The sequence below is a fragment of the Rhinoraja longicauda genome, chromosome 1 (genome assembly GCF_053455715.1).
Source record: "Rhinoraja longicauda isolate Sanriku21f chromosome 1, sRhiLon1.1, whole genome shotgun sequence".
NCBI classification, from domain to species: Eukaryota; Metazoa; Chordata; class Chondrichthyes; order Rajiformes; family Arhynchobatidae; genus Rhinoraja; species Rhinoraja longicauda.
In genome coordinates, this window is record NC_135953.1 from 8754398 (window position 1) to 8767171 (window position 12774).

General features: G+C 48.3%; 1 protein-coding gene across 6 annotated transcripts in view; it reads right to left on the minus strand.

Moving 5' to 3' along the window:
* slc4a11 (solute carrier family 4 member 11) overlaps nucleotides 1–12774 on the minus strand; it is a 144147-nt gene that overhangs the window by 69732 nt on the left and 61641 nt on the right. For all 6 annotated transcript variants that reach the window (XM_078408815.1, XM_078408790.1, XM_078408798.1 and 3 more), the window contains one exon: nucleotides 9111–9348. In XM_078408815.1, coding sequence (XP_078264941.1) covers nucleotides 9111–9348 — 238 coding nt within the window. The remainder of the gene's footprint in view (nucleotides 1–9110; nucleotides 9349–12774) is intronic.

The following is a 12774-nucleotide window of genomic DNA, read 5'->3' on the forward strand; positions in this document are numbered from 1 at the left end:
AGGGAGGGAGTTGAGGGTGGTCTCGGTGGGCCGAAGGGCCTGTTTCCGTGCTGTAACTCTAAACTAAAAACAAAACGATTAATTATTTTTCTTGCTACGTGACTATTGGCCTTCTTTGACTTGTAAACCTGCACGTCGTTGGTGTGTAGGAATGAACTGCAGATGCTGGTTTACACCGAAGATAGACGCAAAATCCTGGAATAACTATGTACCTATCAAAATGTTCTTTAAATGTCGCCATAGTTCCTGCCTCCTTTGGCAGCCCGTTCCATATACCCACTATCCTCTAAAAATGTTGCCCCTTAGGTTCCTATTAAATCTTTTTGATGGATGAAAAGCTTTTTGTTTTGGATTGTCAGTTGGATAAATCTTTCACACCTTTTCCTCAGGTTCTTCATTCCCCTAATCTGGGTAAAATACTGTGCATTCACCCAATCTGTTCCCCTCATGATCTTGTGTACCTATATGATCACCGCTCAGCCTCAAGTGCTCCAGATCAATGTCCCTCCTAGGATAAATAAAATTCTATCGTATCGTATCGAATAAAGTCCCAGCCTGCCCCACTTCTCCCTATAGCTCAGCCCCTCGAGTCCTGGCAACGTCCCAGTAAAACCTCTCTGCACTCTTTCCAGCTCGATGGCATCCTTCCATCTTCAGTGCAGCTGCTACTTCAGTGATCTTTCAGCCCTGGCCAGATCACACAGAGAAGAATTACCATCCCAAACCAGCCTGCCCTCCTGGCCCTTCACACCTAGTTAAAAATTGTCCTTTCATGTTTCGAGGAAACACTGGAACCAATCTGCAAGAGAACGAACTGACAATCCAAAACAAAAAAGCTTTTCATCCATCAAAAACGTAATGTCATTTGGAGATGAGTATTGATCATAGATACATAGAAAATAGGTGCAGGAGGCCATTTGGCCCTTCGAGCCAGCACCGCCATTCATTGTAATCATGCCTGATCATCCACAATCAGTAACCCATGCCTGCCTTCACCCCATATCCCTTGATTCCACTAGCCCCTCGAGCTCTATCTAACTCTCTTTTAAATTCATCCAGTGAATTGGCCTCCACTGCCTTCTGTGGCAAAGAATTCCACAAGTTCACAACTTTTTTTCTCACCCCAGTTTTAAATAGCCTCCCTTTTATTCTTAGACTGTGGCCCCTGGTTCTGGACTCCCCCAACATTGGGAACATTTTTCCTGCATCTTGCTTGTCCAGGCCTTTTATAATTTTATACGTTTCCATAAGATCCCCTCTCATCCTTCTAAATTCCAGTGAATACAAGCCCAGTCTTTCCAATCTTTCCTCATATGACAGGCAGTCCCACCTTCCCGGGGATTAACCTCGTGAACCTACGCTGCACTGCCTCAATAGCAAGAATGTCCTTTGTCAATATGTATAAGAAAATAACTGCAGATGCTGGTACAAATCGATTTATTCACAAAATGCTGGAGTAACTCAGCAGGTCAGGCAGCATCTCGGGAGAGAAGGAATGGGTGACGTTTCGGGTCGAGACCCTTCTTCAGTCTGAAGAAGGGTCTCGACCCGAAACGTCACCCATTCCTTCTCTCCCGAGATGCTGCCTGACCTGCTGAGTTACTCCAGCATTTTGTGAATAAATCGAAATGTCCTTCGTCAAATTAGGAGACCAAAGGAGATCAGAGCAACAGTGGGTAGGATGCTGGTTTAAACCAAAGATAGATGCAAATAGCTGGAGTAACTCAGCGGGTCAGGCAGCATCTCGGGAGAAAAGGAACAGGTGACGCTTTGGGTCGAGACCCTTTTTCAGACTGAGAGTCAGGGGAAAGGGAAACGAGAGGTATAGATGGTGATGTAGAGAGAATAGTGGGGGCTGCCTGTTTTGTTTCCAAGGAGTTAGCAATCACCAAATTGGCTTCCACATTTCGCAGATAGTCAAAAAAAGCTGGAGTAGCTCAGCGGGACAGGCAGCATCTCTGGAGAAAAGGAATGGGTGACGCTTCGGGTCGAGACCATCTGAAGAAGGATCCCATCCTGAAACATCACCTATCTTTTTTCTCCAGAGATGCTACCTGACCCGCTGAAAAGCAATGCACCTTCATTCTGTAAATGTGTTATAAAGACCTGAATCCACTCACCACTCTCCTGAAGGTAGCATCTGTTCACTATTTAACTCATCGGAGAGCCTCGGACTATCTCAAGACCGCACCTGGAGTACTGTGTGCAGTTTTGGTCTCCAAATTTGAGGAAGGATATTCTTGCTATTGAGGACGTGCAGCGTAGGTTTACTAGGTTAATTCCCGGAATGGCGGGACTGTCATATGTTGAAAGACTGGAGCGGCTTGGCTTTAGAAGGAATTTAGAAGGATGAGAGGGGATCTTATCGAAACATATAAGATTATTAAGGGGTTGGACACGTTAGAGGCAGGAAACATGTTCCCAATGTTGGGGGAGTCCAGAACCAGGGGCCACAGTTTAAGAATAAGGGGTAGGCCATTTAGAACGGAGATGAGGAAAAACTTTTTCAGTCAGAGAGTTGTAAATCTGTGGAATTCACTGGCTCAGAAGGCAGTGGAGGCCAATTCTCTGAATGCATTCAAGAGAGAGCTAGATAGAGCTCTTAAGGATAGCGGAGTCAGGGGGTATGGGGAGAAGGCAGGAACGGGGTACTGATTGAGAATGATCAGCCATGATCACATTGAATGGTGGTGCTGGCTCGAAGGGCCGAATGGCCTCCTCCTGCACCTATTGTCTATTATCTCTAATCCGACTTTACCTTGCACCAAACATTATTCCCTTTACCCTATATCTGTGCACTGTGGACAGCCCGATTGTAATCATGTATCGCCTTTTCACTAACTAGATAGCACGCAACAAAAAAGCTTTTCACTGTACCTCACTCAGTACATGTGACAATAATAAACTAAATTAAACGGAGCCGGCAAGAAAAGGAATTTTTAAATAAAACTAGACCAAGTGGACCCGTTGGGCCCAAACCTCGCCTGCATTGTTGCAGCACCCTCTCCTTCCCTTATTCTTAAACTGTGGCCCCTGGTTCTGGACTCCCCCAACGTTGGGAACATGTTTCCTGCCTCTAACGTGTCCAACCCCTTAATAATCTTGTACGTTTCGATAAGATCCCCTCTCATCCTTCTAAATTCCAGTGGATACAAGCCTAGTCGCTCCAGTCTTTCAACATGTGACAGTCCCGCCATTCTGGGAATTGTACACCTCCTAGTTCTAAATTCCACACGTGTCAAACCCCTTGGAATCTCATACAGTGATACAGTGTGGAAGCAGGCCCTTTGGCCCAACTTGCTCCATCTACAATACACCCACATGCCTGCATTTGGTCCATATCCCTCAAAACCTGTCCTATCCATGTACCCATTTCTTAAATGTTGCAAAAGTACCTGCCTCAACTACCTCCTCCGGCAGCTCGTTCCATACATCCACCACCCTTTGCGTGAAAAAGTTACCCCTCAGGTTCCTATTAAATCTTTCCCCCCCCCTCATCTTAAACTGAATCATCCTACCACAACCAGAGAGCAGTGCTGAACTCCTATCCACCTCTTTGGTGACCCTCGGACTATCCTTGAATGGACTTTGCTGGCTTTACCTTGCACTAAATGTTCCTTCCTTATCACGTATCTATACCCTGTAAATTGCTCGATGTAATCATGTAGTGTCTTTTTGCAGACTGGTTAGCTCGCAACAAAAGCTTTTCACTGTACCTCGGTATTCAATAGACAATAGGTGCAGGAGGAGGCCATTCGGCCCTTCGAGCCACTACCGCCATTCAATGTGATCATGGCTGATCATTCTCATGGAGAGAACGTGCAAACTCCGTACAGACCGCACCCGTAGTCAGGATCGAACCCGTGTCTCCGGCGCTGTAAGGCAGCAACTCTACCGCTGCGCCACCGTGCCACCCATAGTTATATGCCATCCCACTTTCCCATCCACCCCCGATCCACGCGGGGCGATTTACAGAGGCCAATTAACCTGCAAACCCGCGCGTCTTTGAGACGCGGGAGGAAGCGGGAGCAAACCCGCGCGGGTCACGGGGAGAACGTGCAAACTCCACACAGGCAGCAGCCGAGGTCCGGATCGAACCAGGGGCCTGTGGTGCCTTGAGGCAGTGGCTCTACCAGCTCTGCCACCCGTGTTGTAGCGTGGATTGATGGTTACATTTGATGATCTGCTCGGGCTGATTGAGATAGACTTGTTTCATTTAATATCTTGAGACAAGTCGAGATTCCTATCTTGGTGCTGCTCGCCCACCACTGATTATTGGCCCAGTGGTGATGTGTACCCCAAGGTGCAGTTTCTTGTATCTGCCCAAGGCTTTGTTAAATCGGTGGCTATTCCAGTTTCTCTTGCTGTTGGTTCACATATGGATACACTTATTAGGTAAATATTTTTTACATTTAGATTTTATTTTTCAGGAACAATGTTGGCATTAAGCACAGCCATCTGTTTGGCATATTCTCCCTTCTCTTAACAAAACCTCAAAGTCTGCTTTGGTTAGAAACCAGAGTTCCTAACCCCACTCCCCAAAATAAAACCAGAAAGTTTTTAGCTTTTTTTGGCTTCGAGTCGTACAGCATAGAAACGGCCGGGCCCTCCAGCCCAACTTGTCCAAGATGCCCCATCTCTAAGCTAGTCCCAATTCCCTCTCCCATATCCTCAGTACTCAATAGACAATAGGTGCAGGAGGAGGCCATTCGGCCCTTCGAGCCACTACCGCCATTCAATGTGATCATGGCTGATCATTCTCAATCAGTACCCCGTTCCTGCCTTCTCCCCATAACCCCTGACTCCGCTATCCTTAAGAGCTCTATCTAGCTCTCTCTTGAATGCATTCAGAGAATTGGCCTCCACTGCCTTTTGCTTAAACTAAACTGAAAACCTATGCCCTCTGGTTCTCGATTCCCCTGTTCTTGGCTGAAGTGGTTCAATATCATTTCTTGTTCTACTAAACTCCAAGGAGCACAGACCCAACCTGCTTAATCTTCCATCAAAAGTCACCACCGTCACCACAAGCATCGACCTTGCCAAAGTGCTCGCAACTCTGCCAACTCAGATATTTTGCTCCTTCAATAAGGAGACTAAAACTGCTGACAGTACTCCAGATGTGGTCTCAATGCCGTCCAGCCACATTGTCCTTACTTGTACTCTCTGTCCCATTTGTTCACAACTTCATAAGTGATAGGAGCAGAATTAGGCCATTCGGCCCATCAAGTCTACTCCGCCATTCAATCATGGCTGATCTATCTTTCCCTCTCAACCCCATTCGCCTGCCTTATCATCATATCATATCATATATATACAGCCGGAAACAGGCCTTTTCGGCCCTCCAAGTCCGTGCCGCCCAGTGATCCCCGTACATTAACACTATCCTACACCCACTAGGGACAATTTTTACATTTACCCAGTCAATTAACCTACATACCTGTACGTCTTTGGAGTGTGGGAGGAAACCGAAGATCTCGGAGAAAACCCACGCAGGTCACGGGGAGAACGTACAAACTCCTTACAGTGCAGCACCCGTAGTCAGGATCGAACCTGAGTCTCCGGCGCTGCATTCGCTGTAAAGCAGCAACTCTACCGCTGCGCTACCGGGCCTTCTCCTCATAACCCCTGACACCCGTACTAATCAAGAATCTATCTATCTATCTCTGCCTTAAAAATATTCATATTGACTTGGCCTCCACAGCCTTCTGTGGCAATGAATTCCACAGATTCACCAGCCTCTGACTGAAGAAATTCCTGCTCATCTCCTTCTTAAAGGAACAACTTTTATTTCTCAGACTATGACCGCAGGCCCTAGATTCTCTTGCCAGTGGAAGCATCCTCTCCAGATCCAAAGAAGGCTTCCGTTCCATTCTACTTCCTAATTGCTCACTGTCCTCCAGAGTCACCCATTTCATTTACAATAAGATAGACACAAAAAGCTCAGTAACTCAACAGGACAGGCAGCATCTCTGGAGAGAAGGAATGGGTACGTTTCAGGTCGAGACCCTTCTTCAGATTGACCGAAACCTCACCCATTCCTACTCTCCAGAGATGCTGCCTGTCCCAATGAGCTACTCCAGCATTGTGTGTCTATCTTCGGTTCACATAGAAACATAGAAAATAGGTGCAGGAGGAGGCCATTCGGCCCTTCGATCGTCCCCAATCAATACCCCGTGCCTGCCTTCTCCCCATATCCCCTGATTCCACTAGCCCCTAGAGCTCTATCTAACTCTCTCTTAAATCCATCCAGTGATTTGGCTTCCACTGCCCTCTGTGGCAGAGAATTCCACAAATCTCTGGGTGAAAGTTTTTTCTCACCTCAGTTTTAAATGGCCTCCCCTTTATTCTAAGACTGTGTCCCCTGGTTCTGGACTCGCCCAACATTGGCAACATTTTTCCTGCATCTAGCTTGTCCAGTCCTTTTATAATTTTATATGTCTCTATAAGATCCCCTCTCACCCTTCTAAACTCCAGTGAATACAAGTCCAGTCTTTCCAATCTTTCCTCATATGTCAGTCCTCATATGTCCCGCCATCCCAGGGATCAATCTCGTGAACCTACGCTGCACTGCCTCAATTACAAGGATATCCTTCCTTAAATTAGGAGACCAAGGGTTTAAACCAGCATCTGCAATTCCTTCCTAGACATTTAGAAACAGAAACATGGAAAATAGGTGCAGGAGGCCATTTGGCCCTTTGAGCCAGCACTGCCATTCATTGGGACCATTGGGATCATGGCTGATCATCCACAATCAATAACCCGTGCCTGCCTTCTCCCCATATCCCTCCATTCCACTAGCCCCCAGAGCTCTATCTAACTCTCTTTTAAATTCATCCAGTGAATTGGCCTCCACTGCCTTCTGTGGCAGAGAATTCCACAAATTCACAACTCTCTGGAAATAACACTCTGTCCATGAAGAAGAGGCACGACTCAAACCATTGCCTAGCCCTGCTCTCCAACTTTCAGTCCAGACTTCCCACCATTAAATCCATCACACTTCACGCTGCCTCCAAAAGGCAGCCAACAACATGGTGACAGACTCGAGGGCGGCACAGGGACGCAGCAGGTAGGACTGCTGCCTCACAGCACCAGAGATCAGAGTTTGATCCTGACCATGGGTGCTGTCTGTACGGAGTTTGTATGTTCTAGATACGTTCTTCTACGAGCTAGATAGAGCTCTTAAGGATAGCGGAGTCAGGGGGTATGGGGAGAAGGCAGGAACGGGGTACTGATTGAGAAGGATCAGCCATGATCACATTGAATGGCGGTGCTGGCTCGAAGGGCCGAATGGCCTCCTCCTGTCCTCCCTGTGACCGGGTGGGTTTTCTCTAGGTGTTCTAATAACCTCCCACATTCTAAAGACATGCAAGATTTGTAGGATGATTGGTTTCTGTAAATAGTCCCTCGTGTGCAGAAGGCAAAAGTGGGATGACCTTGGCGGTGCTGGCTCGAAGGGCCGAATGGCCTCCTCCTGCACCTATTTTCTATGTTTCTATGACCTTGAACCCCGTGTACAGGTGGTGAGATGGTGAGATCGCACTCGATGGGCCAAAGGGCCCATTTCCACTCTGCATCTCCAAGTGTTCCACGCTGCTCATCCCTCCTTCTCCCTGTCCTAACGTCGGGTAGAAGTTACAGAGGCTTGAAATCGCACACCGCCAGACTCAGGAACAGACTCTTCCCCTCCGCTATTAGGTTTCTGAACAGTCCTTCCATCAGCGAGAGCATTGTCCAATTCACCTCTAACCCTTTGCAAATATGGACCTTGTCTATGGAACTGTTTCACTACAATGCTGAGAATTCTTTTACCCTGAGAAAGGAGATGAGGAGGGATTTCTTTAGTCCGAAGGGTGAATCGCTGGAATTCATTGCCACAGAATGCTGTGGAGGCATTGATGTGGATATTTTTACGGTGGAGATAAGACAGATTTTTGATTACTACAGGGTGTCAGGGGTTATGGGGAGAAGGCAGGAGAATGGGGTTGAGAAAAAAAAATGGATCAGCCATGATTGAATGGTGGAGTAGACTTGATGGGCCGAATGTTGGGGGAGTCCAGAACAAGGGGCCACAGTTTAAGAATAAGGGGTAGGCCATTTAGAGCTGAGATGAGGAAACACTTTTCAGTCAGAGAGTTGTGAATCTGTGGAATTCTCTGCCTCAGAAGGCAGTGGAGGCCAATTCTCTGAATGCATTCAAGAGAGAGCTGGATAGAGCTCTTAAGGATAGCGGAGTCAGGGGGTATGGGGAGAAGGCAGGAACGGGGTACTGATTGAGAATGATCAGCCATGATCACATTGAATGGCGGTGCTGGCTCGAAAGGCCGAATGGCCTCCTCCTGCACCTATTGTCTATTGAATGGCCTAATTCCGCTCCTGGAACTCATGAGAAGATTGTTCCCTGCACCAGAGTAGTGCAGCAGTCGCGTAGTTAAAGGCTAATGTCCGCAGTGGAGCAGAGATACATGGGACATTACCCTGAAGAGTGGAAGAGCTGCCCAGAAGCATGATAAAAGAGGGGAAGATGATGTTGCTCAGTCTGGTGAGAAGGGGGAATGACCAATCCTTTTAATTATGTTTGCTGCTTTTGTGAGGCGGTGTGAAGTATAGATGGGAGTCAAAGGTCTCAGGTCCGGTCTTTCGTGAGGCAGTGGGAAATTTAGCTTAGCTTAGACATACAGCGCGGAAAAAGGCCCCTTGCCCACTGAGTCGACACCGACCAGCGATCCCCAAACACTAGCACTATCCTACACACACTAGGGACAATTCTTTCCGAGCCATTTAGCCTAGAAACCTGTACGTCTTTGGAGCGTGGGATGAAACCTACACACGAGGCGCAATTTACGTGACCAATTAACGTACAAACCCGCACGTCTTTTTTGGGATGCGGACGGAAACTGGAGCACCCGGAGAAAACCCACGCGGTCGCAGGGAGAAGGTGCAAACTCCACACAGGCAGCACCCGGGATCAGGATCAAACGCCGGGTCTCTGGCGCTGCGAGGCAGCAACTCTACTGGCTGCGTCACTGGGCCCCCCCTAGACAGAGTAAGAGCTGGCACAGGAGTCTTTGTTGAGAAGCAAAGCTTCACGCTGTGCAAGCAAGCTCAATTACCATTGCCACTGCCCTCCCGAGACGTCCTGCAATCAGTGAATAGGCCGCCCATGACTTCGTCCAAGTTGGAAATGGGCTCCGTGTTCTCGGACTCCTTCGTGATGTGCTTGACCATCTCCCGTAGAACGTCATCCAGGGACAGCGCCGACACGTCCAGCAGGATTCCCGCCCCCGCCAGGAACCTGTCCAGGTCCTTGTGCGCCCGCACCTCTTCCTCAAAGTTCTTCAACTTCAGGTACTGCAAGAATTAAAACAGAACACGGACATAGAAACATAGAAACTTCGAGCCTGCACTGCCATTCAATATGATCATGGCTGATCATCCAACTCAGTATCCCGTACCTGCCTTCTCTCCATACCCCCTGATCCCTTTAGCCACAAGGGCCACATCTAACTCCCTCTTAAATATAGCCAATGAACTGGCCTCAACTACCTTCTGTGGCAGAGAATTCCACAGATTTACCACTCTCTGTGTGAAAAAAAACTTTCTCATCTCGGTCCTAAAAGACTTCCCCCCTTATCCTTAAACTGTGACCCCTTGTTCTGGACTTCCCCAACATCGGGAACAATCTTCCCGCATCTAGCCTGTCCAACCCCTTAAGAATTTTGTACGTTTCTATAAGATCCCCCCTCAATCTTCTAAATTCCAGCGAGTACAAGCCGAGTCTATCCAGTCTTTCTTCATATGAAAGTCCTGCCATCCCAGGAATCAATCTGGTGAACCTTCTCTGCACTCCCTCTATGGCAAGAATGTATTTCCTCAGATTAAGTGACTAAAACTGTACGCAATACTCCAGGTGTGGTCTCACCAATGCCCTGTACAACTCCAACAGAACCTCCCTGCTCCTATACTCAAATCCCCTCACTATGAATGCCAACATACCATTCGCTTTCTTCACTGCCTGCTCAATAAAAAGCCGTCAAATCCACGTTAGAACACAGAATAGCACGGCAGCACAGCGGTAGAGCTGCTGCCTCACAGCGCCCGAGACCCAGGTTCGATCCCGACTAGGGGTGCTGTCTGTACGGAGTTTGTACCCTGCACACTAACCCGATTCTCCACACTGGGGACAATTTATAATCTTCACCGAAGCCAATTAACCTACAAACTTGTAGGTGATTGAAGTGTGGGGGGGAAACAGGAGCACCCGGAGAAAACCCACGCAGGTCACGGGGGAGAACGTACAAACTCCGTACAGACAGCACCCGTAGTGAGGATTGAACCCGGGTCTCTGGCGCTCTAAGGCAGCAACTCTACCGCTGCGCCACCCATTTTCTTTACATTTTTCTAATCCTTCAGTTTGCCAAATTTAGCTCCGGTTTAGTTTCTTAATAATCGTTATCGTAATCTCTAATCTCTGGTGACAACAGCAGATGGAACGGGACAACTAAATGCGACAACTAAATACATCGAAGGCCAACACAGGGCGGCACAGTGGCGAGGGCGGTAGAGTTGCCGCATTACAGCGCTTGCAGCGCCAGAGACCCGGGTTCCATCCTGACTACGGATGCTGTCTACACGCAGTTTGTACGTTCTCCCCGTGACCTGCGTGGGTTTTCTCCGAGATCTTCGGTTTCCTCCCACACTCCAAATACGTACAGGTTTGTCGGTTAACTGGCTTGGTATAAATGTAAATTGTCCCAATTGTGTGTAGGACAGCGTTAATGTGCGGGGCATCGCTGGTTGGCGTGGACTCGACGGGCCGAAGGGCCTGTTTCCGCGGTGTATCGCTTAAAAACAAACTCCAGCAGCTGTGTGCAAGATGCTGTCTTCCCCCTGCCCCAGAGCCACCAGCAATGGTTCCAGACATTTATCCCAGCATGGAGCACACGATCTGGGTTTCGAGTCCAAAAGAATGTCGCACGCCTGTCCAAACCTCAAACACTAACGGTGCCAACAGCCAGGGGGTCAGGAATCAGGGGAGGTGACATTGCTTGAGGAGAATTGGCAAAGAGAAGGGGATGGGGGGGGTGGGGGGAAGAAGAAAACAGGGTGATTGCTTCCATGCAGGGTGTAGGATTACTTTAGTTTACTATTGTCACTTGAACCGAGGTACAGTGAAAAGCTTTTTTGTTGCGCGCTATCCAGTCAGTGGAAAGACAATACATGGTTACAATATAGACATCCAGTGTACAGATACTGGATAAAGGGTGTAACACGATAAGGGAATAACGTTTGGTGCATGATGAAGTCCAATAAAGACTGATCAAAGATAGTCCGAGGATCTCCAATGAGGTAGATAGTTGTTCAGGATCGCTCCCTGTTTGCGGTAGGATGGTTCAGTTGCCTGATAACAGCTGGGAAGAAGCTGTCCCTGAATCTGGAGGTGTGTATTTTCACACTTCCATACCTTTTGCCCGATAGGAGAGGGGAGAAGAGGGAGTGGCCGGGGTGCGACTCGTCATTGATTGTGCTGGTGGTCTCGCTGAGGCAGCGTGAAGTATAAACGGAGTCAATGGACGGGAGATGGACACAACATGCTGGAGTAACTCAGCGGGACAGGCAGAATCTCTGGAGAGAAGGAAGGGTGATGTTTAGGGTCGAGACGCTACTTCCTAATGGAAGGGAGGTTGGATTGTGTGATGGTCTGGGCTGCGTCCACAATTCTCTGCAATTTCTTGCGGTCTTGGATGGAGCTTTCCCAAAACCATAGAGTGATACAGTGTGGAAACGGGCCCTTCGGCCCAACTTGCCCACACCGCCCAACATGTGCCATCTATACGTCCTACCTACCTGCATTTGACCCATATCCCTCCAAACCTGTCCTATCTATGTACCCGTCTAATTGCTTCTTAAATGTTGCGATAGTTCCTGCTTCACTACCTCCTCTGGCAGCTCGTTCCATTCACCCATCACCCTTTGTATGAAAAAGTTACCCCTCAGATTCCCCAAAAATCTTTCCCCCTTCACTTTTACCCTGTGCCCCCTTGTTCTCGATTCCCCCACTCTGGGGGCAAGAGACTCTGAACGTCTACCCGATCTATTCCTCTCTGATTGTATACACCTCATCCTCCTGCGCTCCAGGGAATAGAGTCTCAGCCTGCTCAACCTCTCCCTGTCGCTCAGACCCTCAAGTCCTGGCAACATCCTCGTAAATCTTTCGACACCCTTTTTATCTATTATTGTCACTTGTAACGAGGTACAGTGAAAAGCTTTTTTGTTGTGTGCAATCCAGTCAGCGGAAAGAATGCACATGATTCCAATCAAGCCATCCACAATGTACAGATACAGGATAAAGGGTACAATGTTCATAGCAAGGTGAGGTCCAGTAAATTCCGATTAAAGATAGCCTGAAGGCCTCCAATGAGGTTGATGTGGAGGTCAGGACCGCTGTCCAGTTTGTGGTGGGACGGTTCAGTTGCCTGATAACAGCTGGGAAGAGACTGCCCCTGAATCTGGAGGTGTGCGTTTCCACACTTTTGCACCTCTTGCCTGATACGAGAGGGGGGAAGCCTGGCACCCCTTCAAGCTGAAGAGAACAAGGCATGTATGTGAAACGGAAACAGACTGTGGATCCGTGGAGAAAGAACATGATGAATGAATCTGTTTCTACAAATGGCTGACAGGGGGACAAGGGGCCAAAATCAAAGTCTACTCCGGCATTCAATCATGGCTGATCTATCTCTCCCTCCTAACCCCATTCTCCTGCCTTCTCCCCATAAC